The 25,296-nt window shown below is 42.3% G+C and overlaps 1 protein-coding gene across 4 annotated transcripts; it reads right to left on the minus strand.

Annotated features, from left to right (window-relative positions):
• Positions 1–3,988: 3,988 nt before the first annotated feature.
• LOC118401888 (uncharacterized) lies at positions 3,989–24,255 on the minus strand. Of its 4 annotated transcripts, none has more exons than XM_052476653.1 (17): positions 23,429–24,255; positions 19,855–19,932; positions 19,685–19,748; positions 19,495–19,548; positions 17,639–17,704; positions 17,209–17,289; positions 17,071–17,130; positions 13,478–13,618; positions 10,411–10,491; positions 10,249–10,302; positions 10,021–10,137; positions 9,376–9,435; positions 9,136–9,192; positions 8,400–8,474; positions 8,178–8,217; positions 8,034–8,085; positions 3,989–7,892 (listed from the first exon to the last, which is right to left on the minus strand). In XM_052476653.1, the coding sequence occupies exons 4-17, from the start codon at positions 19,528–19,530 to the stop codon at positions 6,989–6,991; spliced, it is 1,824 nt and encodes a 607-aa protein (XP_052332613.1). In that variant the 5' UTR covers positions 19,531–19,548; positions 19,685–19,748; positions 19,855–19,932; positions 23,429–24,255; the 3' UTR covers positions 3,989–6,988. The 4 variants fall into 4 exon arrangements, with proteins under 4 accessions (XP_052332613.1, XP_052332612.1, XP_052332614.1 ...); XM_052476652.1 differs by having other exon boundaries at positions 8,178–8,220; XM_052476654.1 differs by lacking the exon at positions 19,495–19,548 and having other exon boundaries at positions 8,178–8,220; positions 23,429–24,253.
• Positions 24,256–25,296: the final 1,041 nt, after the last annotated feature.

Genomic DNA, 25,296 nt, shown 5'->3' on the forward strand with positions numbered 1-25,296 from the left:
AAGAAATAAAAGCTGAAATACATAATTCTCTACTATTATGCTGACAGTTAACATTCTTAAAATAAAGTGGTGATCCTAACGAACCTAAGATGGTGAATTTTTACGAGGATTAATTGTCAGGAATTGTGAGAAACGGAGTTTAAATGTATTTGGCTTAGCTGTATGTAAACTTCCGACTTCAACCATACATGTCCCCTTTCCCTGCAGCCACTAAATCAATGGCTTATCTTTTTTACAATCTTTGCCTTTCAAGTCCAACACACAGAGATATACACACTGCCTTCCACCTTGCTACAGAAAACATTGCTATAGAGGACAATTTGATAAATGAGCTTGGCCACTTGTTGAGTAACTTCCGGCGCCGACAGAGATGGCCGCCTCGCTTCGCGTTCCTAGGAAACTATGCAGTTTTTTGTTTTTTCACGTGTTATTTCTTACATTAGTACCCCAGGTCATCTTAGGTTTCATTACATACAGTCGAGAAGAACTACTGAATATAAGATCAGCGTCAACTCACCATCAGTACGACAAAGAATATGATTTTCGCGACGCGGATCCTGTGTTCTGCCTTTCAAACAGGACAACGGAATGGATCCCATGCAGCAACCCAAAAAACCAACTTCGAAAAAGAGGGAAACGAGGCAGTCTTCTGGTCAGACTCCGGAGACGGGCACATCATGCACCACTCCCTAGCATTCTTCTCGCCAATGTCCAGTCTCTTGACAACAAGGTTGATGAAATCCAAGCAAGGGTAGCATTTCAGAGGGACATCAGAGACTGTAACGTTCTTTGCTTCACAGAAACATGGCTCACTGGAGAGACGCTATCGGAGGCGGTGCAGCCAGCGGGTTTCTCCACGCATCGCGCCGACAGAAACAAACATCTTTCTGGTAAGAACAGGGGCGGAGGCGTATGCCTTATGGCTAACGAGACATGGTGTGATGAAAGAAACATACAGGAACTCAAATCCTTCTGTTCACCTGATTTAGAATTCCTCACAATCAAATGTCGACCACATTATCTACCAAGAGAATTCTCTTCGATTATACTCACAGCCGTATATATCCCCCCCCCCATGCAGACACATCGATGGCTCTGAACAAACTTTATTTGACTCCTTGCAAACTGGAATCCATTTATCCGGAGGCTGCATTCATTGTAGCTGGTGATTTTAACAAGGCTAATCTGAAAACAAGACTCCCTAAATTTTATCAGCATATCGATTGCGCAACCAGGGGTGGAAAAACCTTGGATCATTGTTACTCTAACTTCCGCGACGCATATAAGGCCCTGCCCCGCCCCCCTTTCGGAAAAGCTGACCACGACTCCATTTTGTTGATCCCTGCCTACAGACAGAAACTAAAAAAAGAAGCTCCCACGCTGAGGTCTGTTCAACGTTGGTCCGACCAATCTGATTCCAAACTCCAAGACTGCTTCCATCACGTGGACTGGGATATGTTTCGTATTGCGTCAGATAACAATATTGACGAATACGCTGATTCGGTGTGCGAGTTCATTAGAACGTGCGTTGAAGATGTCGTTCCCATAGCAACGATTAAAACATTCCCTAACCAGAAACCGTGGATTGATGGCAGCATTCGCGTGAAACTGAAAGCGCGAACCACTGCTTTTAATCAGGGCAAGGTGACTGGTAACATGACCGAATACAAACAGTGCAGCTATTCCCTCCGCAAGGCTATCAAACTAGCTAAGCATCAGTACAGAGACAAAGTAGAATCTCAATTCAACGGCTCAGACACAAGAGGCATGTGGCAGGGTCTACAGTCAATCACGGACTACAAGAAGAAAACCAGCCCAGTCACGGACCAGGATGTCTTGCTCCCAGGCAGACTAAATAACTTTTTGGCCCGCTTTGAGGACAATACAGTGCCACTGACACGGCCTGCAATGAAAACATGCGGACTCTCCTTCACTGCAGCCGAGGTGAGTAAGAGATTTAAACGTGTTAACCCTCACAAGGCTGAAGGCCCAGACGGCATCCCCAGCCGCGCCCTCAGAGCATGCGCAGACCAGCTGGCCGGTGTGTTTATGGACATATTCAATCAATCCCTATACCAGTCTGCTGTTCCCACATGCTTCAAGAGGGCCACCATTGTTCCTGTTCCCAAGAAAGCTAAGGTAACTGAGCTAAACGACTACTGCCCCGTAGCACTCACTTCCGTCATCATGAAGTGCTTTGAGAGACTAGTCAAGGACCATATCACCTCCACCCTACCTGACACCCTAGACCCACTCCAATTTGCTTACCACCCAAATAGGTCCACAGACGATGCAATCGCAACCACACTGCACACTGCCCTAACCCATCTGGACAAGAGGAATACCTATGTGAGAATGCTGTTCATCGACTTACAGCTCGGCATTCAACACCATAGTACCCTCCAAGCTCGTCATCAAGCTCGAGACCCTGGGTCTCGACCCCGCCCTGTGCAACTGGGTACTGGACTTCCTGACGGGCCGCCCCCAGGTGGTGAGGGTAGACAACAACATCTCCACCCCGCTGATCCTCAACACTGGGGCCCCACAAGGGTGCGTTCTGAGCCCTCTCCTGTACTCCCTGTTCACCCACGACTGCGTGGCCACGCACGCCTCCAACTCAATCATCAAGTTTGCGGACGACACAACAGTGGTAGGCTTGATTACCAACAACGACGAGACGGCCTACAGGGAGGAGGTGAGGGCCCTAGGAGTGTGGTGTCAGGAAAATAACCTCACACTCAACATCAACAAAACTAAGGAGATGATTGTGGACTTCAGGAAACAGCAGAGGGAACACCCCCCTATCCACGTCGATGGAACAGTAGTGGAGAGGGTAGCAAGTTAAGTTCCTCGGCATACACATCACAGACAAACTGAATTGGTCCACTCACACAGACAGCATCGTGAAGAAGGCGCAGCAGCGCCTCTTCAACATCAGGATGCTGAAGAAATTCGGCTTGTCACCAAAAGCACTCAAACTTCTACAGATGCACAATCAAGAGCATCCTGGCGGGCTGTATCATCGCCTGGTACGGCAACTGCTCCGCCCACAACCGTAAGGCTCTCCAGAGGGTAGTGAGGTCTGCACAACGCATCACCGGGGGCAAACTACCTGCCCTCCAGGACACCTACACCACCCGATGTTACAGGAAGGCCATAAAGATCATCAAGGACAACAACCACCCGAGCTACTGCCTGTTCACCCCGCTATCATCCAGAAGGCGAGGTCAGTACAGGTGCATCAAAGCTGGGACCGAGAGACTGAAAAACAGCTTCTATCTCAAGGCCATCAGACTGTTAAACAGCCACCACTAACATTGAGTGGCTGCTTCCAACACACTGACACAACTCCAGCCACTTTAATAATGGGAATTGATGGGAAATGTAAAATATATCACTAGCCACTTTACACAATGCTACCTTATAATGTTACATACCCTACATTATTCATCTCATATGCATACGTATATACTGTACTCTATATCATCTACTGCATCCTTATGCAATACATGTATCACTAGCCACTAACTATGCCACTTTGTTTACATACTCATCTCATATGTATATACTGTACTCGATACCATCTACTGTAGAGCCTATGCTGCACCGTACCATCACTCATTCATATATCTTTATGTACATATTCTTTATCCCCTTACACTGTGTATAAGACTGGATGTCATAAGGTGAATGCACCAATTTGTAAGTCGCTCTGGATAAGAGCGTCTGCTAAATGACTTAAATGTAAATAAGACAGTAGTTTTGGAATTGTTAGTTAGACTACTTGTTGGTTATTACTGCATTGTCGGAACTAGAAGCACAAGCATTTCGCTGCACTCGCATTAACATCTGCTAACCATGTGTATGTGACAAATAAAATTTGATTTGATGTGTTGAACAAATACAGTATCTAAGGCATGACACAGCAGCAGAGGCAGAACGAGGGAAATGTCTGCCACCCTGTTCCTTAAAATTAAACAGATTCAACTGTATAATACGTAAGTTTATTAGCAACTTATTACATTTCATATATACTCTTTAGATAAATACTACATTGCAAAACAAAAATTGTTACTAAAATTGACCAATGAAAAATAATATCTGACCCTGCCCTTTGTAAGAGGCATCTCCAGTTTGTCAGTGAGTAAAAGAGAAAGAGGGCGAGATCACTTATCCAGCATCAGTACCACACACAAGTGAAGGAGACAGGGGAGACACAGGGACTGAATTGCATAGCAGCTGAGACCTTTCCAGTCTAAGACAGGAAAATAGAATAATCCTAAAGTGAGACCTCATTTATATATGACTTAATATAAATTAGTAAGGCACTACTCAGTAATAGAACAATCCTAAAATAAAAGTTAGACTTAATTAAAAACCTGAATGTTTCAATATAAATTAATATTCCCCCAAACAGACCTAAAAATGAAGCAATGCAATAAGCAATGTTTTCTTTGGAATAAGATGACAAAACCCCTACCCCACAGTGGCTTCGGAAAGTATTCAGACCCCTTGACTTTTTCCAAATTTTGTTACGTTACAAGCCTTATTCTAAAATTGATTCAATAAAACAAATTCCTCAGAAATCTACACAGAATACCCCATAATGACAAAGTGAAAACAGGTTTATACATTTTTGCTAGTTTATTAAAAACAAAAATCAAATACCTTGTTTACATAAGTATTCAGACCCTTTGCTATGAGAATCGAAATTAAGCTCAGGTGAATGGTGTTTCCATTGATCATACTTGACATGTTTCTACAACTTGGAGTACACCGGTGTTCAATTGAATTGATTTGACATCATTTGGAAAGGCACACACCTGCCTATATAAGGTCCCACCATATACGGTGCATGTCAGAGCAAAAACCAAGCCACGAGGTCGAAGGAATTGTCCGTAGAGCTCCGAGACAGGATTGTGTTGAGGCACAGATCTGGTGAAGGATACCAAAAATATTCTGCAGCATTGAAGGTCCCCAAGAAATCAAATTGTATTGTTCACATACACATACTTAGCAGATATTCCGATATTCATGGCAGGTGTAGCGAAAGTGCTTTCTAAACAGTTGCCTCCATCTTTCTTAAATGGAACCACCAAGACTCTTCCTACAGCTGGCTGCCCTGCCAAACGGAGCAATCGGGGGAGAAGGACCTTGGTCAGGGAGGTGACCAAGAACCCGATGGTCACTCCGACAGTGCTCTAGAGTTCCTCTGTGGAGATAGGAGAACCTTCCAGAAGGACAACCATCTCTGCAGCACTCCACCAAATCAGGCTTTTATGAAAGAGTGGCCAGATGGAAGCCACCACTCAGTAAAAGGCACATGACAGCCCGCTTGTAGTTTGCCTAAAGGCACCTAAAGACTCTCAGACTATGAGAAACAAGATTCTCTGGTCTGATGAAACCAAGATTGAACTCTTTGGCCTGAATGCCAAGCATCACATCTGGAAGACACCTGGCACCATACCTACGGTGAAGCATGGTGGTGGCATCATGCTGTGGGAATGTTTTTCAGCAGCAGGGACTGGGAGACTAGTCAGGATCAAGGCAAAGATGTACGGCGCAAAGTACAGAGAGATCCTTAATGAAACACTGTTCCAGAACACTCAGGACCTTAGACTGGGGCAAAGGTTCACCTTCCAACAGAACAATGAACCTAAGCACACAGCCAAGATAACGCAGGATTGGCTTCGGGACAAGTCTCTGAATGTCCTTGAGTGGCCCCGCCAGAGCTCGGACTTTAACTCGATCGAACGTCTCTGGAGAGACCTAAAATAGCTGTGCAGCCATGCTCCCCATCCAACCTGACAGAGCTTGAAAGGATATGCAACTCCCCAAATACAGGTGTGCCAAGCTTGTAGCGTCACACCCAAGAAGACTCAAGGCTGTAATTGCTGCTGAAGGTGCTTCAACAAAGTACTGAGTAAAGGGTCTGAATACTTGCAATGTTTTATATTTTTAATAAATTAGCAAAATGTTCTAAAAACCTTTTTTTGCTTTGTCATTATGGGGTATTGTGTGTTGATTAAGGGGAAAAACTAATCAATTTTAGAATAAGGCTATAATGTAACAAAATGTGGAAAAAGTAAAGTGGTCTGAATACTTTCCGAAGGCACTGTATGCTTAAACAAATCAAAATATATTTAAACACTTTTTTGGTTACTACATGATTCCATATGTGTTATTTCATAGTTTTGATATATTCACTATTATTCTACAATAATATAATTCAATAAAAATAAAGAAAAACCCTTGAATGAGTAGGTGTGTCCAAACCTTTGACTGGTACTGTATGTATAAGTACCATAGGTATGTACAAATATTGTGTGTGTGTGTGTGTGTGTGTGTGTGTGTGTGTATCTATCAAAAATCGAAACCATCAAAAATTTGCCTTAACTTTAAAATATTACATTTTGCTTTTTACATTAGTCTGTATTAGAAAATATAGACACAACTATCCCTTCCATAATGTGTATGAGAATGTATTTGTAATATTTAAAAAAAAACATATTTCCATCATTTTCATCTGTGAACTGTTTCCTGCCCCCATGAACAAACTGATTTAACTTTCAACCCTTACTTTTCATAAAGTCCTGTGGATAATATTGTCGAGACAGGCACAATGCGCACAACTACAATACAACTCTTTGGGGCAAGACAAGGGAAAATGTGGACATGAGCTCGTCATACAATATACTATTTTGCTAAATTTTAGAGGTAAGTTTTAATAACAGTTCTTAACCCAAGCCAGTGATGACTGGAGATATCATCTGGTTCTATTTTTGCAGTCTAAAAAAAATGTTTCAGGCATGGGTGCTATGAAAGAGAGACTGGGGAATGAGAGCCTCAACGTTGCTACTAGTAGTGTTAATGCTGACAGGATGTGTCGTTGTAGAGATGGGTTGGAAATACAGTTTAGGATTTTTCTGGTCTTATGGCTGTTATCTGAAGTATTGCTGTTATCAACATTGCTTTTGTTGATAGAGGTTTAATAGTTGTTAATATCGTCATCAGAGATGTGTGTTTTTTTGCTGTAATTGGTATTATCTGTGTTTTGGGTGTTGGTCTCATTGGTGTTGCCTGGATCTGAGGACTGCAGCTCAACCCGTATGCCATTGAGCTCCACCAGTCCATCATGCAGCTGTGTCGCCACCTCCCTGATCTTGGCTGCAAACTCTGACTTGGCTCCCTTCTTCAGCTCCTTGGAGTCCTTAGCCACAAAGTAGATGTCCATGCCCACAAAGAGGCCGGTGAGCACTCCGGTGGCCATGCTGGCAATCTGGACAGCTCTGGCAGCGGTGCTGCCCGCCACGTTGGCTATCTGCACCACACGCATCATCTCATTGGCATTAATGAGGATGGCCTTCCCGGCCATGGCACCATCCTCGTAGATGTTGTTGAGGCCCGGGAAGTCGCGGTTGTACGCATGCTTCTTCATCTTCAGCAGGTCGAACCTGCGCAGACTCTCAATCCCCTGCTTGATGAACAGCATGCACTTGTTGATGTCGGTTATCTTCTCCTGGTAGTCTGTCACGATGGCCTCCACCTTCTTGCGGTCCATGGAGTTGTTCACCGTGTTGGAGATTCCGGCTCCAGCCGTGGTGAGGCCGCCCGCCGTGGCCACGCCCAGCCCCACCGCCGTGACAATCAGAGAGGTTCCGAAGGTGACGGGGGCCAGGGCGAGGCCTACAATGGTACATACGCCTCCTACCGCGCTGGTGGAACCACCAGTGATTTGGGCGATCTTAGTCTTCTTGTTGAAACAGTCGAGGGCGTCTGCAATGCTGTTAAGGTCAATGACGTGCTGCCACAGGCTCTCTGCACGCTCTGAGAACAGCTTGTTGAACACACGGATACCTTTCTGCACCTTCTCAGCTGTCACTGCAAACACCCTGGAAAACAAGTTCAGATGAATTAGTATTATCCATGCTTACTTACTATAGTATGATTTACCCATTTACCAGCTTTATAACATGGCTGTTCTATACAGCTGCACACACATAAGGTAACACCCAACATAAGGAATAACTTACTTGGCCTCCTCTTTCTCAGTCATGTCATGCTCTTGAGGCATGTCTTCCCACTCTGCAGCAAAAGAGAAAGGGCTTCATTTGGATCAAGTTGAAGGAATACCCCTACTCCAGTACTGTGTGTATGTGTACATGTTTCGGACTCACGCTCCACTGTGCTCCACCACTCCATCAGGCCATCCATATTCTGCTGAGACACACATTTTCCTAAATCAGCTTCAGAAAGTCAAACTTTTCAATCAAAAATCTATTTAAAATAAAATGCACAACTCCATGGCAGTTCGAGGAAACCAAGAGTGAAAAGTAAATCTGTGGGTATTTAAGAGCACAGATTGATATTATTAACATTGTTTACAGAAACCAACCAACCTGCTGCTCTGGCTCCGCTGGAGTAATACGGAATACCTCCAATTGGTCGAATAATGATTTATTTCCACCTTTGTTCTGAGAGGGCAGGGGTGATAAATGACATGCTGTTATGTATACATTCTACACACTAAAGAAAAGTAGAACATTTCTTGGCAAACCAATGTTTTTGCTGCCAGTGTAGCAACCAAGATATATAGACAATTAATCAGAGATCAGATTCACAGGCCAGAACTGAGAAAATACGTGGTCAGTTTCAGATTTCAAGTTGCGATTTTGGATTTCAGTTCCTTTCTCTGCTGTTTTGCAGAAGTGGAGCATCTAAAATCTTCCAGGGTTCAAAGAAACAGGAAGCAGGGGAACAGGTTTAGGCAAATAGCAATCTAATTAATTCACAATGCAAAGTAAGGGGTGAGGTGGTGTGGCTGGGTGTTTGGTATGTAGAGATAAAAAGAACAGAAGATTTAAAAAAAATGTAAATCTTAGTTGGGAGTCAGAGAATACCGTGTGGGAAAATCCTTCCAGTGACCAAGAAAAAAAAGAGCTAGTCATCTAATAGACCTCATGTGACAGCCATTTTGCAATCCTGGGCCACTTTACAGTCTGTTAGCTGTGGCAGTCAAGCAATCACATACACAAACAAAACCTCAGGAGTGACGGTTGTACTGTAGATTTCAGAGAAAACAGCACGGGTATTTGGCAGAACAGTGTTAGTAGGAGTGTCAGGGTGCAGAGCTACCTCTGTTGAGTCACTGACTGAAACTCCCTGCTGGGGTTCACGCTTCTTGGTTTTACCCTGAAACAGACAATAATCAAATATAACAACTTTTACACGAGAGGACTATAACAGTTATCCCACAACGGAACCATAATATGCATATTGTAAACCATAGTTAACACCTGGAGGAAGGGAACTACAATCTACACAATGGGAGATCAACAGATGTGTGTGCATGAAACTAGGAGGTTTGAACGTTACCTTGCCTCCAGCACCGCGTGGCATGAAAGGATTGTGTCTCGTGGGTTCTCGCATCTTGGCCTAAGAACAATAGAATGCAAATCAATACATTAACACAAAGGGCAAGTAAAGGGAAGTGTTAATTTGGTTCACCTAGTGGTTAGGGTAGCCTAGTGGTTAGAGTGTTGGACTAGTAACCGAAAGGTTGCAAGTTCAAATCCCTGAGCTGACAAGGTACAAATCTGTCATTCTGCCCCTGAACAAGGCAGTTAAACCCACTGTTCCTAGGCCGTCATTGAAAATAAGAATGCTCTTAACTGACTTGCCTAGTTAAATAAAAGCTCAAATAAAAAAAGCACTCATAGTGTCTGTTAGAAACACGGTGAGAAAATCTGGAAAAACACCAGCATTTAATCATGGAATAACCTTAACTGAATTGAAGTGAAACCCTGATATTTGCATGAACACAGCAAGGATAGAGTACTGTGCCCATATTCCTAAAGCGTATCAGAGTATGAGTGCTTATCTAGGATCAGGACTCCACCTGTCAATATAATCATTACGGTCTAAAAGCCCAAACTAATCCTAGATCAGCGCTCCTACTCCGAGAAGCTTTGTGGATACAGGTCTAGGGGGATGTAGAATATAAGATGAAAACAAACTTACTGATGTGCTATCTGTAAGTTTAACCACGGCCTCTTCTTCATCCTTGTCCTCTCCCTCCTCTTTTACCACCGGGAAGAGAGATTCACCCTCTTTAAGGCATTCATCAACACATTGGTCCTAGAAAATAAATTACAGATAAGGAGTGTGCATGTGTTTGCGTGTGTGTGTGCATGTGTTTGCGTGTGTGTGCATGTGCGTGCGTGCGTGTGCGTGTGTGCATGCGCTTACCAGATTGTCTTTTTTTGTATTTTGCTGACCACGTCTGGCTGGTCTGTTTATCTCCTGGAAACATAAGACAAAATCCTCCTATATGAGCCACCATGACACAGGATAACTGAGATACAGATAATTTAGATTATAAATCCTGACCAGTCAATCATCCAAGCCTACCTCTTCTGTGGGTCTAGGAGGAACCACTGGAGTTTCAGCAGTTTTCCCTTTCCTCTCACTCTGCATCATATTACGGTTAGCCTGAAAGTCAGAAGGACGAATATAGTCACCATCTGAATTGTGCATTAATTAAACAGAGATACCGGTACACTACATATACAGAGGGGTCAGAAATGATTGACATCCTTGATAAAGATGAGCAGTAATAACTGTATAAAATAAACAATTCAAATACTGAGCTATATTGTATGCTCCATTATATTTTATACTAAAACAATTGCTCAGAGAAAGACTGTTAACAAGTAATACTTGTTTTTTCTCAAAAAGGGTAGGGGTCAAAATTGACACCCCTAAATAATCTTCAATTGAAGTCGTCAAAAGTTTAGCATTTGGTCCTAGAATGCAATGACAACATCAAGCTTGGATGCATTTGCAGTTTATTTTAGTTGGGTTTCAGATTTAGTGCCCAATAGAAATTAATGGTATATAATGTAGTGTGTCATTAGAGTCATTTGTATTGTAAATAAGAATATAATATATGTTTCTAAATACATTCATGTGAATTAGGGACGACCCCAATTAGTCAACGGGTCGATTGGTTGTTGGTCGACCAAGATTTTCACACACACACACACACACACACACACACACACACACACACACACACCTCAAAAAAATAAAAGGAACAATAAAATAACACATCCTAGATCTGAATTAATGAAATATTCTTATTTTCTTTACATAGTTGAATGTGCTGACAACAAAATGACACAAAAATGAACAAATGGAAATCTAATTTATCAACCCATGGAGGTCTGGATTTAAAGTGGAAAACCACACTACAGGCTGATCCAACTTTGATGTAATGTCCTTAAAACAAGTCAAAATGAGGCTCAGTCGTGTGTGTGTGGCCTCCACGTGCCTGTATGACCTCCCTACAACACCTGGGCATGCTCCTGATGAGGTGGCGGATGGTCTCCTGAGGGATCTCCTCCCAGACCTGGACTAAAGCATCCGCCAACTCCTGGACAGTCTGTGGTGTAACATGGCGTTGGTGGATGGAGCGAGACATGATGTCCCAGATGTGCTCAATTAAATTCAGGTCTGGGGAACACGCGGGCCAGTCCATAGCATCAATGCCTTCCTCTTGCAGGAACTGCTGACACACTCCAGCCACATGAGGTCTAGCATTGTCTTGCATTAGGAGGAACCCAGGGCCAACCGCACCAGCATATGGTCTCACAAGGGGTCTCGGTACCTAGTGGCAGTCAGGCTACCTCTGGCGAGCACATGGAGGGCTGTGCGGCCCCCCAAAGAAATGCCACCCCACACCATGACTGACCCACCGCCAAACCGGTCATGCTGGAGGATGTTGCAGGCAGCAGAACGTTCTCCACGGCATCTCCAGACTCTGTCACATGTGCTCAGTGTGAACCGGCTTTCATCTGTGTAGAGCACAGGGCGCCAGTGGCGAATTAGCCAATCTTGGTGTTCTCTGGCAAATGCCAAACGTCCTGCACGGTGTTGGGCTGTAAGCACAACCCCCACCTGTGGACGTCGGGCCCTCATACTACCCTCATGGAGTCTGTTTCTGACCGTTTGAGCAGACACATGCACATTTGTGGCCTGCTGGAGGTCATTTTGCAGGGCTCTGGCAGTGCGCCTCCTGCTCCTCCTTGCAAAGGCGGAGGTTGCGGTCATGCTGCTGGGTTGTTGCACTCCTACGGCCTCCTCCACGTCTCCTGATGTACTGGCCGGTCTCCTGGTAGCGCCTTCATGCTCTGGACAATACGCTGACAGACACAGCAAACTTATTTTCCACCATAATTTGCAAATAAATTCATTAAAAATCCTACAATGTGATTTTTCTGGATTTTTTCTCTCATTTTGTCTCTCATAGTTGAAGTGTACATATGATTAAAATTACAGGCCTCTCATTGTTTTAAGTGGGAGAACTTGCACAATTGGTGGCTGACTATTGCCCCACTGTATGTACATATACACACACCAAAAAAAGAAATGTCCCTTTTTCAGGACAAGGTCTTACAAAGATACTTCGTAAAAATCCAAATAACTTCACAGATCTTCATTGTGAAGGGTTTAAGCACTGTTTCCTATGCTTGAACCATAAACATGAACATGCACCTGTGGAACAGTCATTAAGACACTAACAGTTTACAGACAGTAGGCAATTAAAGTCACAGTTATGAAAACTTATGACACTAAAAGAGGCTCATCCTGAGATGACCCTCTAGCATAAAAATGCCACCAGCCATACTGCTCGTTCTGTGTATGATAGGAATGTCTGTGTATGATAGGAATGCCTGCAAGATAGGAATGTCAGTGTTCTGCCATGGCCAGCGAAAAGCCCGGATCTCAATCCCATTGCGCACGTCTGGGACCTGATAGATCGGAGGGTGAAGGCTAGGGCCATTCACCCCAGAAATGTCCGGGAACTTGCAGGTGCCTTGGTGGAAGAGTGGGGAAACATCTCACGGCAAGAACTGGCAAATCTGGTGTAGTCCATGAGGAGGAGATACACTGCAGTACTTAATGCAGCTGGTGACCACACCAGATACTGACTGTTAATTTGATTTTGACCACGCCTTTGCTCAGGGACACATTATTCCATATCTGTTAGTTACGTGTCTGTGGAACTTGTTCAGTTTGTGTCTCAGTTGTTGAATCTTATGTTCATACAAATATTTATACATGTTAAGTTTGCTGAAAATAAAACAGTTGACAGTGAGAGGTGGTTTCTTTTTTTGCTGATATACACACACACACAAAGGTTGGAGTCATTAAAACTCATTTTTCAACCACTCCAAACATCTCTTGTTGACAAACAATAGTTTTGGTAAGTCGGTTAGGACATCTACTTTGTGCAGATTATTTCACTGTATCAATTCCAGTAGGTCAGAAGTTTACATACATAAAGTTGACTGTGCCTTTAAACAGCTTGGACAATTCCAGAAAATGAGGTCATGGCTTTAGAAGCTTCTGATGGGCTAATTCACATCATTTGAGTCAATTGGAGGTGTACCTGTGGATGTATTTCAAGGCCTACCTTCAAACTCAGTGCCTCTTTGCTTGACATCATGGGAAAATCATAAGAAATCAGCCAAGACCTCAGAAATAATTGTAGAGCTCCACAATTCTGGTTCATCCTTGGGAGCAATTTCCAAACACCTGAAGGTACCACGTTCATCTGTACAAAAAAATAGTACGCACGTATAAACACCATGGGAACACACAGCTGCCATACCACTCAGGAAGGAGACGCGTTCTGTCTCCTAGATATGAACATAATTTGGTGCGAAAAGTGCAAATCAATCCCAGAACAGCAAAGGACCTTGTAACTTTCAGCATCTTCACAGGTACAGATGTATCTATATCCACAGTCAAACGGGTACTATGTCGACATAACCTGAAAGGCCACTCAGCAAAGAAAATCCACTACTTCAAATCCGCCATAAAAAAGCCAGACTACGGTATGCAACTGCACATGTTGACAAAGATCGTACTTTTTTGAGAAATGTCCTCTGGTCTGATGAAACAAAAATAGAACTGTTTGGTCATAATGACCATCGTTATGTTTGGAGGGAAAAGGGGGAGGCTTACAAGCCAAAGAACACCATCCCAACCGTGAAGCACAGGGGTGGCAGCATCATGTTGTGGGGATCCTTTTGCTGCAGTAGGGACTGGTGCACTTCACAAATAGATGGCATCATGAGGCAGGAAAATGATGTTGATATATTGAAGCAACATCTCAAGACATCAGTCAGGAAGTTAAAGCTTGGTCGCAAATGGGTCTTCCAAATGGACAACGACCACAAGCATACTTCCAAAGTTGTGGCAAAACGGCTTAAGGACAACAAAGTTAAGGCATTGGAGTGGCCATCACAAAGCCCTGTCTTCAATCCTATAGAACATTTGTGCACAGAACTGAAAAAGCATGTGCGAGCAAGGAGGCTTACAAACCTGACTCAGTTACACCAGCTCTGTCAGGAGGAACTTATTGTGGGAAGCTTGTGGAAGCCTACACCGAAACATTTGACCCAAGTTAAACAATTGAAAGGCAATGCTATCAAATACTTATTGAGTGTATGTAAACTTCTGACCCACTGGGAATATGAATAAATAAATAAAAGCTTAAATAAATTAACTATTATTCTGACATTTCACATTCTTAAAATAAAGTGATCCTAACTGACCTCAGAGTGTGCAAAGCTGTCATCAACGCAAAGGGTGGCTACTTTGAAGAATCTCAAATATAAAATATGTTGATTTGTTTAACACTTGTTTACTACATGATTCCATATGTGTTATTTCATAGTTTTGATGTCTTCACTATTATTCTACAGTCCTTCTGTGGCTCAGTTGGTAGAGCATGGCGCTTGTAACGCCAGGGTAGTGGGTTCGATTCCCGGGACCACCCATACGTAGAATGTATGCACACATGACTGTAAGTCGCTTTGGATAAAAGCGTCTGCTAAATGGCATATATATATATATAATACAATATAGAAAATAGTAAACACAAAGAAAAACCATTAACTGGTACTGTACGTATTCAGACCCTTTGCCTATGAGACTCGAAATTGAGCTCAGGTGCATCCTGTTTCCATTGATCATACTTGGGATGTTTCTACAACTTGGTGTCCACCTGTGGTAAATTCAATTGATTGGACATGATTTGGAAAGGCACACACCTGTCTAAATAAAAGGTCCCACCATTGACAGTTCATGTCAGAGCAAAAACCAAGCCATGAGGTCAAAGGAATTGTCTGTAGAGCTCAGAGAGAAGATTTTGTCTGGGGAAGGGTACCAAAAAATGTCTACAGCATTGAAGGTCACCAAAAACACAGTTTCCGCCATCTTTCTTAAATGGAAGAAGTTTGGAACCACAGAGACTCTACCTAGAGTTGGCTACTTGGCCAAACTGAGCAATTGGGGGAGAAGAGCCTTGGTCAGGGAGGTGGCCAAGAACTCAATGGTCACTGACAGAGTTAGAGTTCATCTGTGGAGACGGGAGAACCTTCCAGAAGGACAACCATCCCTGCAGCACTCCACCATTCACGCCTTTATGGTAGTGGCCAGACGGAAGCCACTCCTCAGTAAAAGGCACATGACAGCCCGCTTGGAGTTTGACTACCCTTAGAAGTAGGCCTGTAGGCTACCTGGCCTGCTCGCAAATGTAGGAATAGGAATGTGCCCATTTGGGGATCTGATAGTATTTCTGATTACTTTGAGAAGCTCTACAGCCAATGTTTTCTTCACCTAAATAGCAAGCAAACAAAGTATGTTTTTACATCCATTGAGAATGACAATAGTTCCTCAATGTATTTTTAAAATCTTTCCAGCTCTCTCCCTTTCGATAACCACTCAGCGTGAAAGGGAAAAATGTCATGCTCCGATCCAGTGGAAACGTCATCAAACAGACCTACCTGATAACTTATCAGTGCTTGACTTAGACAAATAGGTTCCGGTTCTCATTTTTGGTGCTGGTACTGTATAAGTACAGGAGCTCCACAATACTTTTGAGATAATATTCTATAAGAGGAACAGAAGCTCAAGCAGTAGAGCATTTGAGGTGTCGGTACTCAGCTCTAGTGAGCTCCTGCCCAAGTCAAGCACTGCTTCATATCCCTTGCGTAAATAGCCTACAGCTGTGTCTGTCCTGAGCTCACTGGCACAGAAACTGAGGGCCCAGAATATTTTATACAATGTTGCAAGTTTGTTAGGCAAACATTGTGCCAGACCAAAGTTAATACAATGTTTCAAGTTGGTTGCAGACAGGCCATGCGTAGCCAATGTGATTTATAGGTTATTTATTTCTTAAATCAGAATATTTTCTACTTGCAGGCTGCAATGTTTTTATTTGTTGTCTTTATGTAGGTAAATTTTTTTACATAGTTGGCAATGGCAATAGGAGTCACTTTAGGTTATCATTTTTATTCAAATTTGGATAGAATTTTGATTAATCACATGACAATGACTGAGATATGAAGATGTTATTAAAAAACAAAACTGTTTCACAAAAATGTGCTTATGAAAACCACAACTGGCACACAGATAGGTAGAAATAGTAAGATAAATTGGCATGCCACATGAGAAAGGTTGCCGACTCCTCTTTTAGCCTATTACCGGCAACTTCAGGAGAGTAATGGCAGAATCTGCAAAAGCCAGCAGGAGAGGGATGAGAATGGTTTGGTCAAATGTATGTTTTTCCTTCGGCTTATCTAGCTAGATTTCTGGCTCCCGAGTCTTTTGTGTTTTATTTCATTAAAAAAGCATTAGACAAGCTCAATGCATATAGTTGATTATATTAAAACACAGAGTGTCTATATAGGGGAAAATACTAAAAAAAAAATGTTAAATTGGCATATCGAACAGATGACTTTCAGGCGACTAAGTATTTATTTTTTGGTCCGGGACAGCCCTAATGTGGATGCTTCAATGATTATGGATAATCCTGAATGAATCGTGAATAGTTACAAGAGGATCAAAGATCATACCCCCAAGACATGCTAACCTCCCCATGTTAACGGTGAGAGGTTAGCAAGTCTTGGAAGTATGATCTTTGACCCTCAAATTAAATTCAGACCCCACTATAGATAACACACATCCAAAAATGAACATGACTGGTGTAAACCATACCTGATTGTCGTTCGTCTCCCTCTTCTTCAGTCTGTCATGTAAGGCTGTATCCTTCAGCTCCTGTGGAGGGGTGACAGACAACCTCAGTAGAGATATATAAAACATTTGACATACGGTAAGGAGGAGCAGTTTGCCTACCTCTTCAGTGGGTCTGGGAGGAACTGCCGGCTGTGTTGCAGTTCTCTCCTTCTTCTCCCTCTGGATCAGATTGCTTTTGACCTGACAAGGACACTCACAGTCAATCACTGTTCTGTTCCTGTGACTTTGTGGGAGTTAGAGAAGCAAAGGCTGGTGGGAACTTTAGGAAAAGGTGGAGACAAGGAAGAGAGAGGACTTTCGAAAGAGAGAAGCAACTTTGATTCTGTGTATGGTCTTGATCTTCTATCCTTCCCACAAGGATAGTAAAACAAAGAACATTTCCAATGTCCCCCACAATCAAAGGCTATTTTCAGTTATGTTTAGAATTATGGTTAGGTTTAGGGTAAATAAGATTTAGAATGGAAATCAATTTTAGGTCTCCGCTAGGATAGTAGAACAAGTGTGTGTGGTATAAATGTAACAAACTCACTGTTTTTTGCTTTTCCTCTTCCTGCCTCTCCTTGTCCCCGAGTAACTTTGCATCTTCATTGTCCTTCTGAACAAGGAAAGACATTGTTATTTTAAAGGGATCATTCTGCTCGCCATATTGATTAACATCTCTGCAGCATCACCACTTGCACTGAACTCAAAACCACCAACACAAACCGCCACTATCACAACTTTGAAAACATCACGCCATCATAATCCTAACGAACATTTCACAAAAATCACCAACACCACCAACAACAGTTAAATTCATTGTAATTTTTACTGTAGTTAAAGAGCAGAATGGATTCATTTTTTATATGGCTCCATTGGTAATTCTGACAGAAATTACATGCAATACGACTTGAATTACATAATGAAACAGGAACAGTAACAGATGAACAGGGCCGTACATAGGAATGTCTGTGGTTGGGAAGATTTTCTGTGGTGGCAGGTGGCAACATCTGATCCTGGTTCCTTATATACAGTGCCTTCAGAAAGTATTCATAACCCTTGACTTACTCCACATTTTGTTGTGTTACAGCCTGAATTCAAAATGGATTAAAACTTATTTTTTTATATATACACACAAAAACGCATCATGACAAAGTGAAAACATGTTTTTAGAAATGTTAGCTAATTTATTGAAAATGAAAAAGAAATATAATTTACATAAGTATTCACACCCCTGAGTAAATACATGTTAGAGTCACCTTTTAAAAAAAAATGTTTTAACCTTTATTTAACCAGGCAAGTCAGTTAAGAACACATTCTTATTTTCAATGACGGCCTGGGAACAGTGGGTTAACTGCCTGTTCAGGGGCAGAACGACAGATTTGTACCTTGTCAGCTCGGGGGTTTGAACTCACAACCTTCTGGTTACTAGTCCAACGGTCTAACCACTAAGCTACGCTGCCAACTTTGGCAGTGATTACAGCTGTGAATCTTTCTGGGTAAGTCTCTAAGAGCCTTGCACACCTGGATTGTACAATATTTGCCAGTTATTATTTTCAAAGTTCTTCAAGTTCTGTTAAATTGGTTGATTATTGCTAGACAATCATTTAAGTCTTGCCATAGTTTTTCAAGCAGATTTATGTCAAAACTAACTCTGCCACTCAAACATTTACTGTCTTCTTGGTAATCAACTCCACTGTAGATTTGGCCTTGTGTTTTAGGTTATTATCCTGCTGAAAAGTAAATGTATCTCCCAGTGTCTGGTGGAAAGCAGACAACCAGGTTTCCTCTAGGATTTTGCCTGTGCTTAGCTCCATTCCATTTCTTTGTTTATCCTGAAAAACTCCCCTGCCCTTAACGATTACAAGCATACCAATAACATGATGCAGCCACCATTATGCTTGAAAATACAGAGAGCGGTACTCAGTAATGTATTGTATTCAATTTGCCCCAAACATAAGACTTCGTATTCAGGACAAAAAGTTAGTTGACACATTTTTGTGACCACCAGATGCATATCTGTATCCCCAGTCATGTGAAATCTATGGATTCGGGCCTAATTGATTTATTTAAATGGACTAATTTCCTTATATAAACTGTAACTCAGTAAAATCATAGAAATGGTTGCATGTTGCATTTATATTTTGTTCAGTATGTTTGTCCTCGGGCTGTAGATGTTGCCACCATATTCAGCTCAAACTATCAGTCTCAAGCATCGTTATAAATGTAATTACTCTATCGTCATAGTTCAAACTGTCATATGATAGTGAAAGAAAACAACCTATGGAAAAACCACATGAATTTCATGCGAAATCATGTGAATTTCTACAAGTGAAATCTATTTTTTTCTGGAGGGATCTTATTAGTGTAATCTCATTGGCTAGTACAACATCTATGTCGTCTTACTTTGGGAGTTGATTTAAAAGGATTCAGCTTGTTCATGGCTCCAACCAGTTTGTTCTGACAGATAAAGACAAAAAATAAATTAAAAGCTGCTTATTATTTGCTGGGGGTGTTAAATTAAGCGATCCAAATGCAACCTAGTTGCATGCAAAACAAATTGGAGGCAAGTTGCATTGTGTAACACCAGCCTCACCTTTGAGGTCTTGTCTGAGAGACTGTCACTGCTGGCTGACAGATCACTGTGTAGATAGGTTATCCTGAAACAAAGAAAGGGACACATGTTTTACAGTTAAGTACATTCTGAGTTGAGATTCCATACTGATGAATAAAGAGTACAGCAACAAATTCAACCAAAATGCTTACCTCTTTGGTTTTAGAGTGTTTTTCAGAAGAAGTGAGATTCTCCTTTGATCCTGATGTGTTTTCAGCCTTCTACTTTTCCTGCAATTAAAGATGCCATCAATATCATTAAAAAAAAGTATAAATATTGATAGCACTATCACCTGCACAGGTCCTGAGCATTCTGCTGGTGTAGAGGATCCCAGTGAATTTTTGTTGTTTTTCCTGGTAAATAGTGTGTGTGTGTGGGGGAGAAATATACATTGTGTCACATAACAGCACTGCCCTCTTTCTACACTAGGCGGCTCATTGTGGATTAATTCAGAGGATTTAGAAAAATACACAGAAGGATTGGTCAATGGTTATGGTTCTTGTATTAAAGAAAACCTATTGTAGCGAATTTGGGTGTAGCCCAAACCGGGTCTCGAGCCCGGTTTGTCAAGCCAACACCTTAACCGTTTGTCAAGCCAACACCTTAACCGTTATGCCAAGAGGTCTTGACGAGATTGCTAGGTGTTGGGTTGGTCACTACATTATACTCTCTTCCTTTGGGAAAGAATGTCGCCGCGTTTCAATACTATACCAAGTCCCTCGTGTGCACGCCTCTCCGATGGCCTAACGGGCACCCTCCCACTTCCGACACCAGTGTAGTGAATTTGCGGGGTAGCCCCGACCAGGACTCGAACCCAGGTCCAGCAACAATTAACCCCTTGAAGAGGCCGCTAGGTCTTGGATTGTTCGTATCAATATGTAGGCCACTCAGTTTCACCATAATTTAACTCTCAAAAAAAAAAAAAAAATTGCCCACGGTTGGCTAAGTGTGAACTACAATTCCGACGCAAAGTTTTATAGTTTAGAAAAACGCGTTAATCATAGCTTGCAAAGCGGTTTTCGAAACATATGATGATATGAAAGATAAGGGGCATAACAGCGAGAAATAATTTAAAATAAAAATACACACTTACTGTAGCAGTTTTGCACAGATCCATATGCTCTGTGTGCCTCCAGTTGATGAACTACACTCCCTCCCCAGTTACAGTGCATTCAGAAAGTATTCAGACCCCTTGACATTATCCACCTTTTGTTAGCCTTATTTTTAAATTATTTTAATTTTTTTCCTCAATCTACACACACTACCCCATTAACGACAAAGCGAAAAAAGTTTTTATAATTGTTTTGCAAATGTATTACAAATAAACAGAAATACCTTAAGTATTCAGACCCTTTGCTATGAGACTCGAAATTGAGCTCAGGTGCATCTGGTTTCAATTGATTATGCTTGAAATGTTTGAGTCCACCTGGGGTAAATTCAATTGATCAGACATGATTTGGAAAGGAACACACCTGTCTATATAAATGTCCCACAATTGACAGTGCATGTCAGAGAAAAAAACCAAGCCATGAGGCTAAAGGAATTGTCCGTAGAGCTCCGAGACAGGATTGTGTTGAAGCACAAATCTGGCGAAAGGTATCAAAAGAAATCTGCAGCATTGAAAGTCCCCACAGGGGCCTCCATCATTATTAAATGGAAGAAGTTTGGAATCACCAAGACTCTTCCTAGAGCTAGCCGCCGGCCAAACTGAGCAATCGGGGGAGAAGGGCCTTGGTCAGGGAGGTGACCAAGAACCCGATGGTCACTCTGACAGAGTTCCAGACTTCCTCTGTGGAGATGTGAGAACTTTCCAGAAGGACAATCATCTCTGCAGCACCAATCAGGCATCTATGTTAGTGGTCAGATGGAAGCCACTCCTCAGTAAAAAAAAGGCACATGACTGCCCACTTGGAGTTTGCCAAGAGGCACCTAAAGGACTCTCAGACCATGAGAAACAAGATTATCAGGTCTGATGAAATCAAGATTGAACTCTTTGGCCTGAATGCAAAGCGTCACATCTGGAGGAAACCTGGCACCATCCCTACAGTGTAGCATGGTAGTGGCAGCATCATGCTGTGGGGATTTTCAGTGGCAGGGACTGGGAGACTAGTCAGGATCAAGGCAAATATGAACAGATTAAAGTTTTAAAAATTAAATTAAAAAAATTAAAAGACTACTCCAGAGCGCTTAGGACCTCGGACTGGGGCAAAGGTTCACCTTCCATCAGGAGGACAACTTTAAGGAAACAGACAAGAGAATGCAGGAGTGGCTTCGGGACATGTCTTGGAATGTCCTTGAGAGGCCCAGCCAGAGCCCGGATTTGAACCTGATCGAACATGTCGGGAGTGACCTGAAAATAGCTGTGCAGCGACAGTACCCATCCAAGCTGATACAGATTGAGAGGATCTGCAGAGAAGAATGGGAAGCTCCCCAAATACAGGTGTGCCAAGCTTGTAGCGTCATACCCAGGAAGAATCGAGGCTGTAATCGCTGCCAAAGATGCTTCAACAAAGTACTGAGTAAATGGTCTGAATACCTATGTAAATGTGATTTCAGTTTTTTTTATACGTTTTCTAGAAACCTATTTTTTCTTTGTCATTATGGGGTATTGTGTGTAGATTGATGATAAATAAAAACTTTAATCAATTTTAGAATAAGGCAAGGGGTCTGAGTATTTTCCGAACGCACTGTATGCTTACACACAGATGTTCCGAGCACGCTAGATGGCTGCCTCGGTTTTCCGTTAACACGCGTAGCAACATGGAGATATGGCTGTGCGGAAACCCTACATGATGTCTTAATATACCCTCTTTTTCCGATATGAAAAATACATTCCTTATGTTTCCAAAACCGTACCGTAATTTGCGTTACCTTTTAGAGAAGGCATTGGGGCTCTTAAGAAGACCCACGATAAGTAGATGATTAAACTCAAACGATTTAGGATGGAGTTGAGAAACAACTACTGAAGCTCCGACAAAACAATTTCGTTTTTAAAAAGAAACAACTGGTTTCAGCACCCATAGAATAGCCCCCAATGACGGAAGACAGAGTGGACTACCTGTGCTAATTAGCTATCTGCGTCTCTGAACACCTGTGTGTAAACGGAAGACTGTCGACACTAAAAAATACTGACTGCTGCAAAAAAAATTAAACAATGTATTTTTTTGTGTAGTGTAGCTGTACCTGCCATGATTATTATAATTTGTCAAATGTTATTTTGTTTTTAGTACAAGGAAAAATGTAAACCCATGTGGGCTGGGCACTGGTAGGTGTGACGCTTAATAAAATCATATAAATAAACCGTGTGTATTTTGCGTTTGTGAAATGGTTTTAATGTGCTAGGAAAGTCGAGGGATTTATGTTCATAGAACTGTAAGGCAATTGAGAATCGATTCATGTTAGGATTGAGTATTTAGCGGGTTTTGCTTCCAGAGGCATTTCGCCTATAAACGGAACATTTAATGTCCTTTGATGATAAGGAGTAACTTTAGGCTTCTTTAGTGCGTTATTGGGGTATGATGGGCTAACCATGACTTCTCCCTCACACTCCAAATCCACAATGGCATCGCCCTTTCCGATCCTGTCAACACAAATGTTAACTATCGCTATTATACCAGGGGCACTTTATGGTAAGTTTAAAAATGTACACCATTGTTGCGGACACCACAGATCAAAACATCACTTAAACGTATAATCAAAACCGTTTCAACATGATTCGACGCTTACCATTACAACTGCCTACTGGTTGTTTGTCTGTGATCTTCAAGCAATATACGCGTTGAAAGCCTTTTTCGATCGTAAAAGAGGTTGCTGTGGTTGCTGAAATGTAGGCTGTGCTGAGTAGTTGTTCTTCGGTTTATTAGACTAGCAGTTGGCTTGATTCTTTATACCAGTTGTTGAACTTTTCTTTCTAGGGTGTAACACTAGCTAAAGTGTGTTACGTCACATATGTAATAATAACTATGTTCGCTTCCATTACTTCTTCTTTAAGATTTATTGGCAGTCTACACCCAAAAATGTGTATTGCTGCCACCTAATGTGCGGGATGAAAACAAAAAGATCCCAAAAATGGGAACATTCTTGGGTTGGGGGAAATATCCATACAAACTACACTACATACAAAAACACACCAAAAAAATGGGTGACATCTTCCATTGGCAATACCCCTTGGAGATCTTCCGCTGTGAACTCCTGAAGTACTAGATACTTTTCAAGCTGCAGCCACAATGATGTCCAACTTCTTCGTAATTTGTGCCATACAGTAAAGAACAGTTGCAATGAATGCTCCAAAATCCACCTTTTTAACCCACAGCGTAACCGTTTCTCTTGTTTGACACAAAAGCGACCTTGGCTACAGTCCAAACAGGTTGTTTTCTCCCCCCTGCTCTCGTACTAGCCAGTTTCCCTCGGGGAATCCCTGTCGCAAACGAATGCAGTTTGATTGCCATTTTAAGTGGAGGTGCAATTCACCAACGTTACCCCCTTGGCCCTCAATTTAGCTCGAGGGAGCAGGTAAAGAACTTTGATCACTTGTGGGGTTGATCTGACAAACAATTCAATGTAAACTGTAGTCACGTGTCATACTCCGGTGGCCGCAAAGTGTCACATTTAATCAACATGGCTGCATTTTAGTCATGTCAGATAAAATTGTGATGCTAGCTTGCTAAAAAATGTTTTTAGATTAAATTGATTGTAGCGTTTGCAAATTGGCTTAGTCTCATCCTGGGGAGCCTATAAAACATAGCTAGCTTCATATACGTGTTTTTTGGAATTCTGACATTTATTGGAATAAATGAGCAAACTGAAACTAGCTAGCCAGCTATGTGTAACTGTAACTCCCTGACAGGAGTGCAGGCTAGCTAGGTTAGCTTGCTAAGTACATTAATAGCTTCAGGTTGGTTGTTTTTAGCCTCAATTTCAACATTTTCACCAAGGACGTTGCCTCTCCGATCATCACTCTCCCTCGCTTGGGCAAGGGACATTTAAGGTTCATTCGGATGTGACGATGTAAAACGTCATTCAAGGGCTGAGGGTTTAGGGCCAAGTCGGGCTGTCTACTTTGAGTTTGGACTGCAGCCCATATCTTCAACACAGTAGTTTGCTTTCAAAACTATTTTGGTTGCCTCCGCATAGGACAGGGATGGGCAACTTTGATGGGGGTGGGGGCCACAAAAAATCTGAACTCATCAAAAGGGGCTGCTCGAGAAGTATGAGTGTCTTTAAATCCTCAAGGTTCTTGATCTCTTGACAACCACACCAGACACTGTTGATTAATGGTGCCGGAGGGGATGGCTGCAGTTTTACGGGCTCCTAACCAATTGTGCTTATTTTGTACATATTTTTGATGCTACCGTCTCTTATGACCGAAAATAGGTTTTGGATATGAGAACAGTGATTGCTCACCTCGAGCTGGAAGAAGATTTTTCTTTAATGAGTCTGACGCAAAGGATAATCAGGCCTGTGTAACGGATGTGAAACGGCTAGCTTAGTTAGCGGTGTGCGCTAAATAGCGTTTCAATCGGTTACGTCACTTGCTCTGAGACCTTGAAGTAGTAGTTCCCCTTGCTCTGCAAGGGCCGCGGCTTTTGTGGTGC

The sequence above is a fragment of the Oncorhynchus keta genome, chromosome 23, assembly GCF_023373465.1.
Source record: "Oncorhynchus keta strain PuntledgeMale-10-30-2019 chromosome 23, Oket_V2, whole genome shotgun sequence".
NCBI lineage: Eukaryota > Metazoa > Chordata > Actinopteri > Salmoniformes > Salmonidae > Oncorhynchus > Oncorhynchus keta.

What these genes read in the sequence shown, in the direction of transcription:
- LOC118401888 (XM_052476652.1), bottom strand. Translation starts at nt 19,530, where the DNA reads ATGAACAAGCTGAATCCTTTTAAATCAACTCCCAAA. An exon ending in CAGTCAGTGACTCAACAGAG is followed by an intron (nt 8,475 to 9,135) that starts GTAGCTCTGCAC and finishes CTGCCCTCTCAG; the next exon opens with AACAAAGGTGGAAATAAATC. An exon ending in GTGGTGGAGCACAGTGGAGC is followed by an intron (nt 8,086 to 8,177) that starts GTGAGTCCGAAA and finishes CTTTTGCTGCAG; the next exon opens with AGTGGGAAGACATGCCTCAA.